This window comes from Gekko japonicus, unplaced genomic scaffold (assembly GCF_001447785.1).
Source record: "Gekko japonicus isolate JY-2015 unplaced genomic scaffold, Gekko_japonicus_V1.1 scaffold911, whole genome shotgun sequence".
In the NCBI taxonomy this organism is placed as follows: domain Eukaryota; kingdom Metazoa; phylum Chordata; class Lepidosauria; order Squamata; family Gekkonidae; genus Gekko; species Gekko japonicus.
Genome location: NW_015172582.1, coordinates 687924 through 705959, shown reverse-complemented (window position 1 = coordinate 705959; position 18036 = coordinate 687924). Strand labels below are relative to the sequence as shown.

At 44.6% G+C, this 18036-nt stretch overlaps 1 protein-coding gene across 1 annotated transcript in view; it reads left to right on the top strand.

Annotated features, from left to right (window-relative positions):
- The window catches only part of PALMD (palmdelphin), a 45682-nt gene that overhangs the window by 5943 nt on the left and 21703 nt on the right, over positions 1–18036 (top strand). Inside the window, exon 2 of the mRNA XM_015421463.1 lies at positions 7444–7524. Coding sequence (XP_015276949.1) covers positions 7444–7524 — 81 coding nt within the window. The remainder of the gene's footprint in view (positions 1–7443; positions 7525–18036) is intronic.

Here is an 18036-nt window from a genome sequence, read left to right as displayed (position 1 = left end):
CCTCCAAGCAGAGGTCGATTCGGGGGGGATCGCGGGGGATCGCAGTTCCCCCGGGTGAGGTGCAGGGGGTGGGGCACCCCGCTTCCGGCCCTCATTCAGCCAGGAGGAGAAGAGGGAGGGTAAGTTGCTTCCTCCCTGCCTCTCCCCACCCCTGCCTGCCTGGGGCCAGGGAGGGCCTTGGCGGGGCTTCCTCGCACTCCCGCCGGCCTTGCAGGTCCACCGCCGGGCCCCTGATGTCAGGGGGTGTGGCATATGCTAAGGAGTTATGCTAATGAGTTCCCCTAGCTCTTTTTCTACGAAACGACCCCTGCCTCCAAGGAAGGCTCTGCAGAGGAAGGCAACAGCAAAGCACCTCTGCTTAATCACATGCCTTGAAAGCCCCTTCCTGGGGTTGCCATAAGTTGGCTGTGACTTAGCACATAAAACACACACATATGAACACACAGTGAAAGCCTTCATGTGTTTGTTTTCTGATACAATAAAGAAAAGAACTGGAAGGCTACTTTGCAGACGAGGGCATTTTTAGTGATTCTGGTACCCTGGGACAAAGTCCTCTTTCGCCTCTTCTGTTGGGGGCAGGGCCATGGGTAGGCTGGGTGTGCCCTTTCTAGGACCATTTTCTCCTTCCATTTTTGCCCCAATCACAGGCAGTGTTCCCTCTAAGCTGAGTTAGTGTGAGCTAGCTCACAGTTTTTTAGCCTCTGGCTCACACATTTTTGTCTTAGCTCAGGAAGGATGGCTCTAGAGAAAGCTAATTTATGCAGTCGCCAAGTTGCTGGCTCACAACTTTAATGCCAGTAGCTCAGAGAGTAGAATTTTTGCTCACAGGACTCCATAACTTAGAGGGAACATTGATCACAGGGTGCATGGGGGGGGGAGCTTCAGGACAGGAGGCAGCAGCAATCAGAGGGCTGCCCCCACCACCTTACCTCTGTTTTCCCTGACTGCTGCCCTGAAGCACTCATTGCCACCACGGCTCCAGAGATGGCAGCAAGGCCAGCAGTGGCAGTGGCAGAGCAGTCAGGAGACCTCCAGCAGCACTGGATCTGGGGCAGCTGCCCCAGTTGTCCTGTGGCTAAGAACATCCTTGTTTGCAGAACCCTGAGATTTGTTTCAGAGGTAATTGTATCTCACAGAATCATATTGGTTTAACAGTCACTTCTGTCTCCTAGGAGACATAGAAATAGTAGTAGTGTGAGCAATGTGCTAGAATTCTCCAGGATTCTCCATCAAATTATGATTGCTTACAGATGCCATGATGATTGATATGGGGTTGGATCCAAACCTCATTTTTTGCTGGGGTACAACATCTCTGTCAGTGGAAGGGGGGGCTGATGCCACCAAATCTGCCTCCCATTGTAGATCCCTCCTTGTCCCCCCCCCCAGTGTTCCCCAGAAACAGCATTTTGAGAAGCTTAGTGGGCTGAAGCACAAAAGGGATGGTGGGGAAATTCTGTTATGCACTCCCACTTCTCTGAGTCATAAGAGGTTCTAGGGTTAGCACTTATTCATTGGCTCTGTTTTAGGGACAGGGTTGGCTCTGTTTTAGGGACAGAACCCTGGAGAAGTTTGATGATCAATAAAATCTATTTTAAAAGAGAGAGAGAAGTGTGATGATTCTGTACTATATGCTTTCTTTATAAGTGTACAAGCAGTGCACAGGTGCAAGGAAACTCACACTCCTACAGGATCAGATCACCAGAGAGGAAGATTTCACATCTCAAGGTGGGTCAGCCAACATAGCAGTGTTGGTCTGCTTCTCTCTCTCTCTCTCCCAGTATCTAAAACCGCACTGTCATTTTATAGACTCCCAAATGACCCCTCCCTTCGGCCAAGAGGGGGAGTCACCTATTTCCAGCCCTGATGAGTGCTTGGACTTTGTCACTGCCTAACACTTAAGGCCTCTTGAGGGGAAAGCCACAGTCATCAAGAAACATTTCCATTTATTTATTTGCATCACAGGCTCCGGTTCCCCCAAGGCCTCTTTACGCCAAGCCCATCGGACAGAACCATTCACAAATCCCACTCATGTAGCACTTCTGTACTGTTAGTAGGGATGTCAGACACCCGATGGGACCTGGGGTTCCCCTGGAATTACAGCTCATCTCCAGACTACAAAGATCAGTTCCCCTGGAGAAAATGGATGCTTTGGGACTTCCGGTGTATGGCGACATGCAGGCAGATGCATCTCCCGGTCGCTCCGGGGATGCAAACTGCACACCAGCGTGTGGGAGGGGGTCCGACGGGTCGCGACCCCCCCCCCGGAGCCTTGGTAAAAGGCTCCCAGCCAGGGGGCTTTGGAGGGGCGACATCTTCAATGGCAAGAAGCCAGAGAATTGAGGCACTCCTCCACCCCAAAGGTCCTGCTGCTGAGTGACCGAATGGTACGAGTGCTGTTGACCGGGACAAGTGTTGGAGATCGGGAGAAATAACTGATAACGAGCGAGACCAGAAGGCCAACAACGAACTGTGAGTCGGGTTGAAGCAAGCACAAATATTTAAAAGAAAGCTGCCCCCCCCCAAAGAATGCCAGGAAAGCGAGCAGGGGAGGGGATCCTCCCAAACACGCACACAATACACGGGGAAAGGGGGGAAGCAGAAAAATAAGCATCTAAATCTGTTTTAAGAGACTTACCAGAACACAGACAAGCGTTTGGGCGAGTACCAGAGACTTTAGCAACTTTTTGAAAAAGTAAACAAATCCAAAAATATGGCGGGGAAGAAACCGGAGAAAGAAAAGCTGTTGAAAGCGAAACTAAGGAGTAGTCCTCGCCCGGAAGAGTCTTCTGAGATTTCAAAACTGTTGGCTGATTCCTTGCACCCTCTGCTGGATGAGATGACAAGTATTAAGCAGCAATTGTCAACAATTGGGCAGAGCTTGGCTTCACAGCAAATGCAATTGACCCAATCGTTAAAAGCAACAGAGCAAATGGGAGAGAAGGTGAAGGAAATGGACACCAGCACTAAAAAAGTAAAAAAAAAAAAGGTGAAGAAGCTGGAAATGAAGCAAGCCACTGAAGAAACAAAACTTTTGCAGCTGCAAATGGAGAAAGCAAATTTGGTCCTGTGATTCCAGGGGGTCCCGGAAATTAAAGGAGAGAATTTGAAGCAATGGCTGAGTGAAGCACTGGCTCCAATGACATATTTGACAGCGGAGTACTTCTACAGTGAGATGGATGTGGTCTATAGGTCATATTCAACATATATCAAGAAAAATAATCTGCCTGGGAAAATAGTAGTCAAATTCTCGAAGAGACATGTAAGAGACTTGATTTTGAAAGCAATTACGGGAACACCCTTGAAAATCGGAGACAACAACATCAGGATTCTAAAAGACATTCCATTTGATATAAGACAGAAGAGAAAGAACTACAAACAAACGGCATCAGTTACAGATGGCTAATTCCAGAAGGCATCATTTTCAAGTTTAACGATAGAAATAAAAGATTGACTCTGTTTTTAAAGCATGTGACTTTTTGCGAACACAGCTCGGGGAACCAGAAGATGACAAAAAGGAAGAAGAAAGCAAATCTGATGGTGAGTTAGGCTCGGGGACTCACCCTCTGAAAAGGGGGCACCAGCCCCCAAAGGTCCATATAAATTGAGGATTAGAAAAGATAAGAATAAATAAGGGCTCAAGGACTCTGACTTGTGCCTGAAAACATTTTGAAATAACTTTGGGATGCTCTGGGAGTTTTTTTAAACAGTTAAAGGGATGGACGGGGGGGGGGGGGAGAGAGAACGGCCAAAGTGTGGCTTTTTAAAGCCGCACCAAAACAGGCACATGGCGGCGGGATCAAATAGATCCCCTGAGCTGCCGCGTAGTTGCTCCCCGGCACGATCAGATGCCGGGGGGAAGCCACTGCAGGGAGAGCAAGGCAGCAGAACTGTGCATGTGTGCACATGTGCAGTTCGGCCGGAAGCCTCGATTGCTCCTGCAGACGGGCGTGCCGGTGATCTCACGGCCGCACTTGCTGCGCCGTTCCAGGTTGGTGCTACCTTTTACTTGGGGTTTTTTTCTTTTTCTTTTTTTGCAGCGGGTTTTAGGCCGGAAGGGACGGATCGGGGACGGGTGCACGCCAATTCCCAGATGTTGCGATGTGGTCGCGCCCGTTTGCTGCGCCCCCAATCCGTCCCTCTTCTGACCCAAAACCTCCCGTGTGACCGGGGCCTATGATAAACTGATGTATTGATCTCCTACTCTTGGGTTTTTAGTTAGTAGTGGGTTTTCTTTTCTGTTCCCCTAGATGTAGTCCCCTTTCCTATATTTTCTGTTATAGTTTGTAGTCTGCAAAAAAATCAGTAAAAAATTTCCCCTTAGGGGGATTTTAAAAAAGAGAGAAAATGGATGCTTTGGAGGGTGAACTGTATGGCATTGTACCAGTGAGGTCCCTGTCTTTCCCAGATCTCCAGGAGTTTCCCAACCTGGAGCTGGCAACCCTATCCCCCAGTCCCGTCAGGCGCAGAGGGGACCTGGCAACCCTAATTGTTCATGACACTCCACTGATAATACTTTGGCGGTAACTCTGTCGAATACGACAACTATTGGTTTCAAGCATAAATATGTATATACACTTTCTTCTGCTATGTGTCATTTTTTCCTACTCTGGGACAGGTATGTTGCTTTTTGCAGCAGCTGAAAACAGGGAAAGGCAACCAGCTCTCTCCAACACACTCATTGCTATTCAAAAATCTTTTAATGCCTAACACTCTTTTCATCCAGCAAAGGGCTTAATTATGTTCTGAGTCACAGAGATGGGAGATGAGAGAGCGAGAGAGAGCAATAAATAGCTCTATTTTAGTTAGCCTCTCAACAGGTACATACTAACTTGTCTATTTTTAAAAGTTTGGCAGTTTCTCTATGGCATTGCTTTCCATTTCTACAACCGTAGCAGGAAATTGGAAAGCAGATTGCCTTTTCCATGAGCATAGGCTTCCAAGACAAATGTCTCCACCTCCCATGATGACAAAGTGCTGTGGTGCAGTTGATCTGCAGTGTGTGATTCATAGCTTTTTGAAATACTGTGGATGTTATTTGCACACAATTTTGTTCCCTCTTCTGGTCTGTGAAACATTTTAGTTGCATGCTCACAGCCAGGGCACGTGACAACCTAACCTTGTTTATTTCTGTCCTTTGTGCCTGCTCCCTGGGTCGTCTGACTCACTGGCCACAAGCAGAGGCTGAAATTTTGCACTCCCCCACACTGTACCAGAGGCAAATTTATACCTACTACTTATAGCAAAAGAGACGGACAAATGGTTTGCCATAGGCAGAGACAGGAAAGAGAAATAGATGCCATTGCCTCTAGGGGAAAATGCCTACCAAAAGCAGGGCAATTGGATGTGCTGGCCCTTAAAGCAGACAAGATTATTGTAGAATAAACAGAGTGATTCTGGCAGCTGAGGTTGATTTTTAAACTTTAATAGGAAACTAGAGACCTGTAGCCAAAGATTTCACTAGTTATTTCCAAACGCTGTATAAAGTTCAGCCTTCTTCACCTCTGCAGTTCCTAGTCAACTTCTTCCTCCTTTCTCTTTTCTTCCTTTCCCTCTTCAGTTCCTCCTTTCGGCCTTGAATGCATCTCATTCTTCAGGGCCACGATCTCAAAACCAGCCTTTCTTTCCTAGGCCCTGCTTCCTTTTGGTAGGGCTACTGCACTTCAGCCAATGTGAGAGAGTAACCCTCAGGATCGGAACAGCTCAGCCAGTGACAGTCTGCTTCCAGCAAGATCATAATATCTCAATGGCAATCAGAAATGAGTATCTAATCCCCTCTGCAACTGCCAGGCAACTCAGCCAATCAGACTTAGACCTTAGTCACAATTCCTTAGCATATTACAAAGGGTTGCCAAACTGGGTTGGGAAATACCTGGAGATTTAGGGGGTAGAGCCTGAGGAGGGTGGGGTTTGGGGAGGGACCTCACTGGTATATAATGCTGCAGCATTTGCCCTGTGCAGTTGCCATTTTCTCCAGGGGAACTGATCTGTGTTGTATGAAGATCGGATGTAATTCCAGGAGATCTCCAGGCCATATCTGGAGTATAGCAACCCTATCTAAGAATCTTAATGCTGAAGAAATTACTAAGATTTCTGTCCAATGTAATTATTTTTAAGTCAGTATGTAGGGTTGCCAAGGGACTTGGGAGGAGAAAGGGCATGAGTAAAAGAGTTTTACCATAGAAATCAGTGAAATTCTAGAGCAGGAGTCCACAAACCTTTTGAGCCTGCAGGCGTCTTTGGAATTCTGACATGGGGTGGTGGGCACAACTTCAAAATGGCTTCCCCTGGAGGCAGAGCTAACCTCAAAATGCAAGAGAGCCAAGTTATGCAAAAATCCAGTAGTAACTCTTCAACATTTCAGACAAAAGCTCTGATTTAAAGGATGCCTTTTTAAATGAACATATTATTGCAAAATAGTTTCTTGCGTACGAACAGTGAAAACCTTTCCACTGTTGTGGTGGCAGCCTCAGAAGCATTTTTTTTTACTCTTCACAGCCAATCAGAAGCCCTGCTGGGTAAAGGCCCTCTGGCCCCACCCACTGTATAAAAACACTTGGTGGGTACCAGAAAAGGTGTTGCATACACTATGGGGCCCACAAGCACCACACTGGGGACCCGTGTTCTATAGCATCAGTACCGTCCCTTCTGGGTTTTAGCCAGAAGTGATACTGACACATCTCCCCGCCCCACATCATTCCCCCACCTCTGCTGCTCATTTGACCAGCAGTGAGAACCAGGCGGTGACAATGGGAGATTGCCTACCATAGTGGGTAAGTTGGCATCTGTCACATTCTTGACACATATTTCTAGCATATGGAATGCTTTGATCCAGGCAGCATTGCCCAAGAGCATGATGGCCCTCTGTCAACTGAAGTGAAATTTTATTTAATTATTTAGAATACTTTTATGCAACCTCTCCAGGGAACCTGCCCAAAGCAGCTTACAAAAAAAAACATAATAAAACCACAAAACATTAAAGTTGTTAATTAAACTTTAAGCCTCCCTGAGCCTGCTTGCGAGGAGGGCGGGGTATAAATCAAAATAATAAATAAATAAATAAATAAAATCCAAAACCAAAGCATAAATGTGAATGAGCTCATGTTGCTTCTTGGTTCTGTTGGTTCAGCTATGTGGCCTCTAGATGACTTGATGCAATCTCCATCACCCAGAGCCACATGCTCAGTAGTGCTGTGTTTTTATCTACAGCACCAGGTGATAAGAGCATGATTTCATATAACCCTTGCAGGCGTTAGAGGTAGTCCTAAGTTTCAGCACAGAGACAACAACGCTCACTCCAATATCTTAATTTTGTACATACTGAAACCAAAGTCCAATCTCCTATTGATTTTAAGAGTATAGGAATGACATTCATTATCATTCAAAGTCCACTTCAAAAAGCACTCTTGGGGATAGATTTTTTTAAATTATTTTTGTGATTTTCAGGACAAGAGGAAGCTGCAAGAAGAAATCACCCAGAAACGCCTTAAAGTAGAAGAAGAAAAACTAAAACACCACTACTTGAAGGTAACACATGCACATAGTGTCAAAGCATGTTCATCTGAAATTAGGAGCATCACTCTGAATCATGCTTGTATGCATGCACATCACTTGATTTCTCTAGAGGTGACGAATGACTGAACTAACTCAATTGGAAGGCAGTGGATTAGAGATGATATGGACATCCTACCTGTGGTGTCATATCATTTACATATGTAAATAATCAATGATACACTTATAAAGCAATGAATGTCCATCTGCTAGCCGAGGGGTATCAAACATAAGGCCCGGGAGCCAGAACCAGCCCATCCAGGGCTCTTATCCAGCCCACAAGCAACTAGTATGAGGGAGGGAAGGCAGGAGGCTGCTGGGGAGTGAGCAGGTGAGCAAGCGCATGTGGTGAGTTGTGTGTGTGGTGGAAACTGTCAAGAAATAAAAAGGAAATGGCTAGGGGTGGGACTGAGAGGCTGAGGTAAAATAGTGTGGGGGGAATGGAACAAAGGCAGAGAAAGAGGAGGCTTGGTGCTTTTTTCCCTCCTGCCTCCTCCGACCACAGCTCGGCAAGGATTGGAGAAGCCACTTACAATGGATCCCTGCTGCTTCTTTTTCGTGAGGCAGATGTTCCCGAATCCCGACAAAAACTCTGTTCCCCACTCTGTCTGAACAGCCCCTTGGTAGCTTGTGTTAATAAACAGTTTATGACTGAGTGTCCCACCCTGTGGTAGAGAAGATATTTGGCTTTTGCCCAGGCCAGAGATTTATTACAGATAAGCAGAAGCTCACTTGTTATTTCCTTTGTAAATGGCACTTGACACAAAGTAAATTTGAAACAGGAATGATGACTTATATAAACAGGCACAGTTGGGTTAGGAATAGGCAAGGAATAAGGAAACTGAGGTAAATTTTGTTGTTATTTACAAATTATATTTTGAACAGGCTACAAAGTATTGCTGAAGCTTATTTTCTTAGAGACTCGGTTCTTAACAGTGAGAGGTTTGCTTGTCTTGGAGATTTCTTAATGGTAACAACGTGTCTTAATAAAGATTCATATAACTATCTTTGTTTCCTGGAGATTAGTACTTTCTTCCTGTAGTTATTCTCCCTCTCTGTGGGATTACAACTTTCCCTTGGATTCTAGAGGAGTCTAAAACAATTTCCTTTTTCACCCAATCCAGGGGTCCCTTCAGAACTGAACCCACTGAATAGCTGAGAAGGAAATAGTCTTCTTTTCCTAAAAGCAATATTCCTTTCTCTGTTTGGCTAGACTGGCACCTTCAACCTACTGACCAATCCCTCTTGCCAAAACTGACCCTCAGTTCTTGACCCAGTGAAATAAACGGTTTTCAGCTTGGCTGACATTTAGACTAAAGTTCTTATTTGGAACTTTTCCACTGTTTTGATGGTACACAGTAAGGGAAGGAGTTGTATTCCTTCACTTCACAAGTGAACTTGTCTGTTTCCCTCTGACAGACACACTAACTCCACCTGTCTGGCTTCTGACACACCAGAGAGGAAAAGAAGCAAAAAAGACCCTTTTCCTCAGCACTCAGCTGTTCTTAAAGCTCTCCTCAGCTGGCACTGATCAATGGGGAGGGGGCATGCAGGCAGCAGCAGCAAACTGTCAATCAACCTGTGCTTCACAGTGAGGCATTAACCCTTTAATCTCCCTGCTGTCTGAATCTGATGCACTAAGCATCTTGCTTTTGGAGGTCAGTTCGTCACACCACTACATGGGGAGTGGAGCCAAGCAGCCAGCATTGCCATCACTGCACCAGCCAGCTTCGCATTTTGTCAAATGATGACTGTGAGGGGGGGTTGGTGAGAGCGGGCATACAGAGCAACAATCAGCCGACTAACAGACAGGGACAGAAAAGAAGAGATGAAGGCCAGCACACATGGATTGGGAGCAGTGTTCCCTCTAAGCTGAGTTAGTGTGAGCTAGCTCACCATTCTTTAGCCTCCGGCTCACACATTTTTGCCTTAGCTCAGGAAGGAGGGCTCCGGAGCAAACTAATTTATGCCGTAGCCAAATCGCTTGCTCACAACTTTAATGCCGGTAGCTCAGAAAATAGAATTTTTGCTCACAGGACTCCACAGCTTAGAGGGAACATTGATTGGGAGGCAACTGGGCTGTCTTATGAATTCCGCTCTGAGGGGAAAAACCTCCTGGCCTTGGAAGCAAGTGCAGGAGCAATGGGGAAAGGGGGCGCTGATGTTGTCGCTGCATGTCTAAACAGCTGCAGAGCCAGGAGGCAGAGTGAGTGTTGGGGCGGGTGGGGGGTGTTGACCTCCTTCCCCCCACTCCCGCACCTGTTCTCAGCCTGTGAGGGAAAAGGGGTTGTGGGAGGACAAAAAGCACCCCGGAGGTTTCGGAAACAGCCTCTCTGTCAAGACTTCCCTCAACCCCACCACTTCTGTGGGGAATGCAGAAGGGATTAGAACTGTGGGTGGGGGATCTGGGAGAGCCAAGGTTAGACTTCTCCTTCTCCTCAGTCAGGACCCTCTCATCTGTGTCACCTGCGGCTGGTTGATCAGACTGGCCTGCCTCACAGGGGGGGTGGTAGGGATGGGGCCATGGAGAGGGGAGTCCAGTGTGCCTCCTCAAGATCCTCAGAGGTAGGATGAGGGAAGGGAGGAAACAAAGAGTGAGACATGGATTGTAGCCATGGTTGGCTGCTGAGGCCGGGCATACGAGGGGTTGCCAAAAAACTACCTTATGTACTTGCAAGGACAATGTCTCATCTCCTAAAAGTGTTATATATACAAAACGTAGCTAATTTGTATGGAAGTGTAAGATACTTTCCCCTTTTATGGTATCCCTCGGGAAAAAATTAATCTTGCTTTTGTGGGTTCCCCAGTAAATCAATTGCTTTCACTGCTAGGAATCAATTGGTTTTGTTTGTATTTTAAGTAAAAAATATTGTCAATTAGGTTTGCTTGAGTCCTTTATAAAATTTATATCTCAGGTACGCAGCATTACATTTTATGACACACATGGTCTGACCCCACAAAGTAACATTTATGTCAGATCTGGCCCTCATAACAAATGAGTTCGACACCCCTGTGCTAGCCTATGTAAATCCACTTCATAAGCATTACATTCCAAGATGCAGTGAATTAGAATCCTCTGTTTTTTTCTTTGGCAAAACAGGGAAAATATCTCTTTACGACTCCAAAAAGCTATGGTGTAGGTCAGGAGACCTGCATGGATAAAGGACACATGGGACAGGATGCAGTTAATCAAATTAGCTTGAATGATTTCATGAATGATACAAGGCTTAATTCAGATTTTACAAACAAACCACAATTTGTTTGTGATATGAACAAGCCTCAGACCCTCAAGACTGCATATACATTCTTTCCTTCCCTTCTTCGGCCTTGCACAGGAAACCACGAAGGAGGAGTCTCTGCTTTGATCTTAACTGTTGTCAATTCAGCAACCTTAAAAGGGGGGGATTATTTCTTTCTTACGAAGAAACAACCCCAGTTTTGACATAACAACAAAATGGAATTAAAATGAAGGCTTCCTAAACAAGGAAGATTCCAGTCATGGCTTGAGGCATGAAGGAAGGAAGGGGAATATGTGAGTGCTACACAGAATAAAACCTGGTGTGGAGCAAACAGGAATGAATTTGTGATATCTGAATAGAGCCAAAATGCCCTTAACATTTATAGGTTAAACTCTGTCATTAGATTTGTGGGTGTAGAGCTTTCCCCAGCTGATCAACAATTGACTTTATTAATAAATTCTGAGGTATTAAAGGTCACTTTATGATGTTCTCTTGTCTTGTTTTGTAGTTTTAAAAGATCGTGCTTAGAAATAATTCCTTGATGAATATGTGACCGCATTTTGATGACAAGGCATGTTTACTTAAGTACTGGCACTTTGCATTGTGCACCATAGCAATGGAATTCAACAAAACATCAAATAGCAGCTCCTACTGAAATCCTCACGCAATGACTTATTCTGTCTGGCAGGTGTTCAGTCAATTAAGTTAATGGGCTGAAGTGAAAAGATGTTCAAACCCTGCATCCTACGCATTGGGAAAAGTGTCTACAGCTTCTGCATTATTGTCCAACCTTGGTAGGAAAAATGAATTATTGATGAGTCAGATGACTAGCCTCACATAAATAAAAAAAGAAAATGGTTCTCAAGCTTTGTTTTGCAAGGACAGTTTGACATTCCATATATTAAATATGAAGAAAAATAGAAGCCCACAATGCCCATTTCCTGAAAACAGTTGAAGTCGTCGTGTTGTCATGAAAATCTCAGCACAAAATGTGCCCTAGAGTGGTTTGAGTACATTGGGTTGCGAAGGCCAGTTAAAAACTGCAAGGATTGCAAAAATCATAGAGGAGACCTTCAGATTTTCCATCTCTCAACCGGGAAGAACAGCCAATAGTCAAAGGGCTGATGCAGGTAACAAACCCATGCGAGTCATTGAGTCTAGCTGACTGTTTTGAAGATCAAATTGCTAAGTCCCAATAATGTGTTTTCATTGGTATCAAGCACCCACCCCAACCCAAATGAAATAATCTTACTTCAAAGTAGCATAAAGTGGTGTTCCATATCACAACTAGAACTGTTCCTCATCAAAGGTCCAGTGTGAGATTTAATGCATCTGTGGTATGCTAGGTTCTTTATTTTTATTTATTTTGGGTTTTTTATATATCTTAGCTTGTCCCTTGGTTTAGCCCACTCCTGAATCATTGAGATGATTATTTAGCAACAGGTACTGCCTGAATATAGGAATGGCTGATTTATTAATTTTAACAATGTTATGTTGATGTTTTTAACTTCTGTTGTACATTGCCCAGAGCTCTGTGCACTCAGGGATTGGGCAATTCATAAATTTTAAGGATGGATGGATGGATGGATGGATGGATGGATGGATGGATGGATGGATGGATGGATGGATGGATGGAGTAGTAAGTACAAAGCCGAATGCAAAATGAGGGCAGTGTAACTGGTGTAAATCATTCTACCATAAGAAATGTGGAAAAAGCAAATTGCTTGTTATCAACATGCAGACTTCATATTGAATTTTATCTTCCACTGCTTTGGTCTGCTTTCTCACACTAAGAATAAAATCCTAAACATATATACTGTGCGGTAGGTCCTATTGAACTTGCACTGTATGGCTGAATCTGGATTTCATATAAGTATTTAATCAAATTTCACTGCTTGCTTTCTCTTAGAAATAACTATTATATTAATTTTAGTATAAACTGGTGAGACATCTCAATATTACTAATATTATTTAATAGTTCCAAAGATACTAAGCTATGTAGACAGAATTATGGCACTAATGATTTTAATGTACCCCACCCTCTGAAGTGCTTTTATGTTGCCATCCATGATTTCATGTTTGATCCCATCCAACAGAGAATATTATTAGTATCATTGCTGGTGATGATAATTATACAAATTATTATAATGCAGGGGATTTAGATTCATTGCATGTCTTTAGAAAAATGTAATACAAGAAGTAGGCAGCAACATATCAGAGAGGTGTAATTAAAAGCTCATGAATCTCAATAGGAACTAGCATTTTTAGTAAATGACTGCTTCTTATAATATAGAAAGGTCAAATCTACTCTTGCTTGTACACTGGAAAGCTGGAGACAGGAATGTAGTATCGGATGTCCTACTGACATTAATGTACATCTCACAGCCAGGTTCCTGTTTACTGCTTTGAAGATTAATCTCCAAGCACATGAAAATATGCTCAGTTTTGCAGACTAATTCCCATAGCATCCATAATGAATGCAGCATTGATTTAGCAAGTGTAAGATATAACTCAGCCTTGTACAGTGGAAAAATTGCACTTCTTAATTCTTTGTAAGTACAAGTGCATGAAGACGTTGGAAACAGTCACAGCCCTGGAGGTACGGCATTATTTGAAAAAAGTGAACCTTTTAAGGAAGAGAGAAGAGCAACCATCTATGTATCTAATAGTGAAGTGTGCTTTCCATCTGTGAATATCTGTGAATATCTAAATCTGCAGATTGCATTCTATCTTATCTCTCTGTCTGCTGTGTTAATGTTCCTTTATCAAAGAGCTGTTAATATAGAGGAACTTGGAAACTACAGTCTGAAGTGGCACGGTTTGATCCATCTCCTCTGCTCTCTGTTACCTCATTACCACCTCACTCTGCTGTCTATACCAGGCCAATGTCATAATCAGTGGGTTTAAGACTGTAAAAACCCTGTGGGAATAATATTTTCAAATCAGTTGTTGGGTCACCTGCCTTCCACCTTCATTATGCATACAACATAAGGGGAGAAATCCTATGCACCTGCTCAGAAGTTAGGCCCATTTTATTCAGTGGGGCTTACTCCCAAGCAAGCCTTATAGTGTTATACTTCACCGTTGCATAGCTACCATTTTCCCAGTCAGGGGATGGAGAAATCTGGGAGGTGAATGCTGTGTGATTGCTTTATACATTTCTTTAGCACTGTCAGGACTGTAAAGAGAAAATATTGGAATTGTGGGGGGGGGGGGTTTCAGGTATATTGAACCTGGAAAATATTGATATTTCCCAATATTCCCAAATCCCAATATCAGTATTGTATTCGGATTCAGGAAATAATCTGGAAACCCAAATTTATTTGGCCCTATTTGTCTGGACCAAAGACAATCCCTCTCCCGTTCTCAGGCACTGAACTCACAAACACCTGGGGCCCTTGGGGGTCTCACCAGGTCCTGGTCCTTTGTTGAGGCTTTTTAGCTTCTGGGTTCCCTTTGAGGATGTAAGCAGACATTCAGCAAATACTCCTGACACAGCAGATTAAAAAACACCTCTGCATTTATTCAATCAATCAAGTAATGAAGAGTGTTTGCTAAGCAGGAGTCACTCTCAAAATCATGACAATAGCAAAAAAAAACACCCCTACTTGTGCTGGGCAGAGGCTGAGTCTTTGAAACATTAAATACTCACAGGCTTCCCTCTGTGGGGTAATCTTACAACCTGACTTTCTCACCCAGAAGCTTAAGAAAGAGAGTCCATTCTGACTGGAACAGTCCTTGGTATTCTGGCTTGAAGTCACCGAGGCCTCAACCTGTGTCTTCTCTGGTATGGCCACCATCCTTATAGCTAGCCCCCCCCCCCCGCTTTGCCTATCTATTCCTTCAGCCCCCATGGCCCCCATTAGCCAATTAGGGCATAGTTGGTTAATCCCCATTGCTAGCTGACAAACAGATAAAAGTGTCTTAAGATAGCTGGTCAAAGTCATCAGGTGCTTTTAATTAATGCTCGGCCCAAACAGGCTGCAACTAACCTGTAAAAATTTACAGCTTCATCACACTTAATGAAAGCCTCAAGATCTGTAAGTTCTGATCTTTACACCATTATAGTTTATGGGGACCATTTCTCATAGGCTATAATGTAGAGTCAATCTGGGGGTTTCTGGGGCTCTGGGGAGCTGTCTTTTTAGGTAGAGGCACCAAAAATTCAGCTTAGCTTCTGGTGCCTCTCCTCAAAAGACCCCCCAAGTTTCAAAAATATTGGACCGGGGGTACAATTCTATGGACCCCAGAAGAAGTTGCCCCCATCCTCCATTGTTTCCCTTTAAATGCCTTCTCCAAGCCATGGCATGACTCCATGCCACAGGAAGTGAACTAAGAAGGCAAAATACCAAATTCCTTCAGAGTTCACGCCAGAGATATTTAGGTGGGTGAGTGAACTTCAAGGACATTCAAGCTTTAAATGCATTTAAACCTTAAATGCCTTGCTAAGAAATCACTCCATTATACCCTCAGCTCCATTATAGCCCCATTCCCCACAGGCTATAATGGGGAATAAGTCTGGGGATATGTAAGGCTCTGGGAGGCTGTTTTTTAGCATACTTTATACAGATTTAAGTATTATTCTTTACTCTGAGGAGATTGGTACTGACAGATCAACACAAGAACCGTCTTTATATCCTATATCTTTTACTCATTAAATGTTCCTTCTGTTTTCTATAAATCTATATATCTAATAGCCAAGGTCCCCTCTGCATGCAGATATCTAAATCTGCACATCTGGGGCACCTAGGGGGCAAAGAGATTTTCCTGCACACTTAAGGTGATCCCCAGGTGTGCAGAAAAATCTGAAAAGTTGAAAAAACTATACAGGGAGCCACTCAGGCCTCGCCGCCAGTGCCAGGGGGGGCATGAGAAGGCTCGGTGGGCCCAGCAGCTGGGAGCCGCTCAGGCCTCGATGCCGGGGGGGGCAGGAGAAGCCTTACCTGCAGCCATTTCCTCCTCCTGAATGTGGAGCTACTTCTGGAGGCCGGGAGCCTTTGGGAATGCTCTCCCCCCCCCCATGAGTATTGCGGGTTCTGCTTCTTGTCAGCATGCATAAATGTCAACTCTCGAGCAAGATTGACTTCACATTATGGAATGTCTGGCTACCACAAAAATATTGCAGGAATGTTTTTTCTTCTGGCTAGTTCACAGGCCTGTGTGCATCCCAAGCATGCAATTGGGACTTGATGACAGATAGTCATGCTACTGCCTCAGTACCGGAAATGTGGTACAGTGTGAGCCACAAGAGACAAATGTTGCATTCCATTGGTCAAACCATTCTGAAAGTCTTATCACATCACATTATATGCTGGTAGCACTCCTTGTGTGCAATATATCACAGGCTAATTAAGGCAGCACTGGAAGTACATCTGCTAGCAAGTGTGGGTGGCATCTGTAGCTAGAGCTCCCAGATTTTACATTTTTTAAAATAGCCAATACGCAAGACCCCAATTTGGATTGAGATGTGATTTGACAGAACCAGGTTTGACCTGTTGTTCCATTTTCCCTTCCTAAAATGATCCACTCAACAAATGTAAAGGACCTGCTATTAAAAAAAGAAAGAATGTCCCGGGATCTCCTTATACAGAAGAACTCAGAGCATTTCATGTGGAATGCACATAATGTCAGCTAATCCAAGCATGGGGAGCATGGCACCACACACTGATTTCAAAACACTTCTATTGTGGTCCTTCAGATACCTTGTTCCTCCATTGTTAGGGCTCTCAAGGTTAACATCAGCACTTTAAATTAGGCCCAGAAATAAATCGGTAACTAAAGTATGGGTAACAACCATACTACTAGCAGATGAGGACCCTGAAACGACTCGCTTGGTGGAAAAATATCTTCTGATAGTGTTTATTTTTAAAGCGGTTTTGAAATGTTATAAGTAGTTTTATGTATATAATTTAAAAATTTAAAAACTAATTTCCATAATATCATGGGATTTTATAGAATTCATTGAAGTTTATAAAATGTGGTCTGATAATACTGTTCGAGAGTATGTTTACTAGCTTTTATTGTAAAGACGTTTGGTCTAAATTATCTTGTAATTATATGTAATGCATTTTATAGTTGCGGTTTGTATGTTTGACTTAAGACCTCAGGTCAATTAAGCTAATAAATTAAATGGAAAATGGATGAAAAGCAAAAATGCAGGAGAAGCAGAGCCTCTAGAAATGTTTGTGAGAAATATTGCTACTATATTACAGCAAGGTCAGATATTTTGGGCTGTAGCTGCAAGGGTGGTAACCTTCTCACATCCTACTCATTGTGGAAGACGTTCTGTCAAGAAGAAACAACTGATTCTTTTGCTATGGCATGTATCCCAGTGAATTATCCACAAAAGACTTTGTCCAGAGATTACTTAAAAAACAGTCACACTCAGGATCCAGCTTTCTTTAAAATTGTTCACATAGTCAGGCCTCGGTTCCAGCCAGAGTGCACCGGAGCACTGCTCCGCCAGTCAGGAGCCCAGGGGATGGGCGAACTTGAGGCCCCTTGCATGTCTTTGGAGCCGGGTTTAGTGAGTTTCTGCCCACTCAGCCTGGAAGAAGTTGACAGATTGCTTGTGGCGGTACGCCCAACCACATGCGACCTTGATCCGTGCCCCTCCTGGCTCATTAAAATGGGGCGCGAGGGGTTTCGAGGTGCCCTACGGGAGATTATTAACAAGTCCTTCCTTGAGGGGCGGTTCCCTGGGGCACTCAAGGAAGCGATGGTCCGCCCTCTCTTAAAAAAGCCATCTCTGGACCCGGCCGAATTGGCCAACTATCGGCCGGTGTCCAACCTGCCCTATCTGGGCAAGGTGATTGAGAGAGCGGTGGCGGCACAGCTACAGGCATTTCTGGCTGACGCTTCTGTCCTCGATCCCCACCAGTCCGGGTTTCGCCCGGGTCATGGGGTGGAGACAGTACTGGTCGCACTGACTGACGATCTCCGGAGGCATCTGGATCGAGGCGGAGTGGCGGCACTGGTGTTGTTAGATCTGTCGGCCGCTTTCGATACGGTCGACCATCAGTTGCTAGCCCACCGCCTCGCCGACGTGGGGATTCAGGGGCTTGCCCTCCAATGGCTGGTCTCTTTTCTCCAAGGTCGGGGACAAAGGGTGGCGATAGGGGATCAGCGGTCCCAGAGGTGGGCCCTAGAATGTGGCGTTCCTCAGGGGGCAGTGCTATCCCCGATGCTGTTTAACATCTATATGCACCCCCTTGCCCAGATTGCCCGGAGTTGTGGGCTGGGTTGCCAT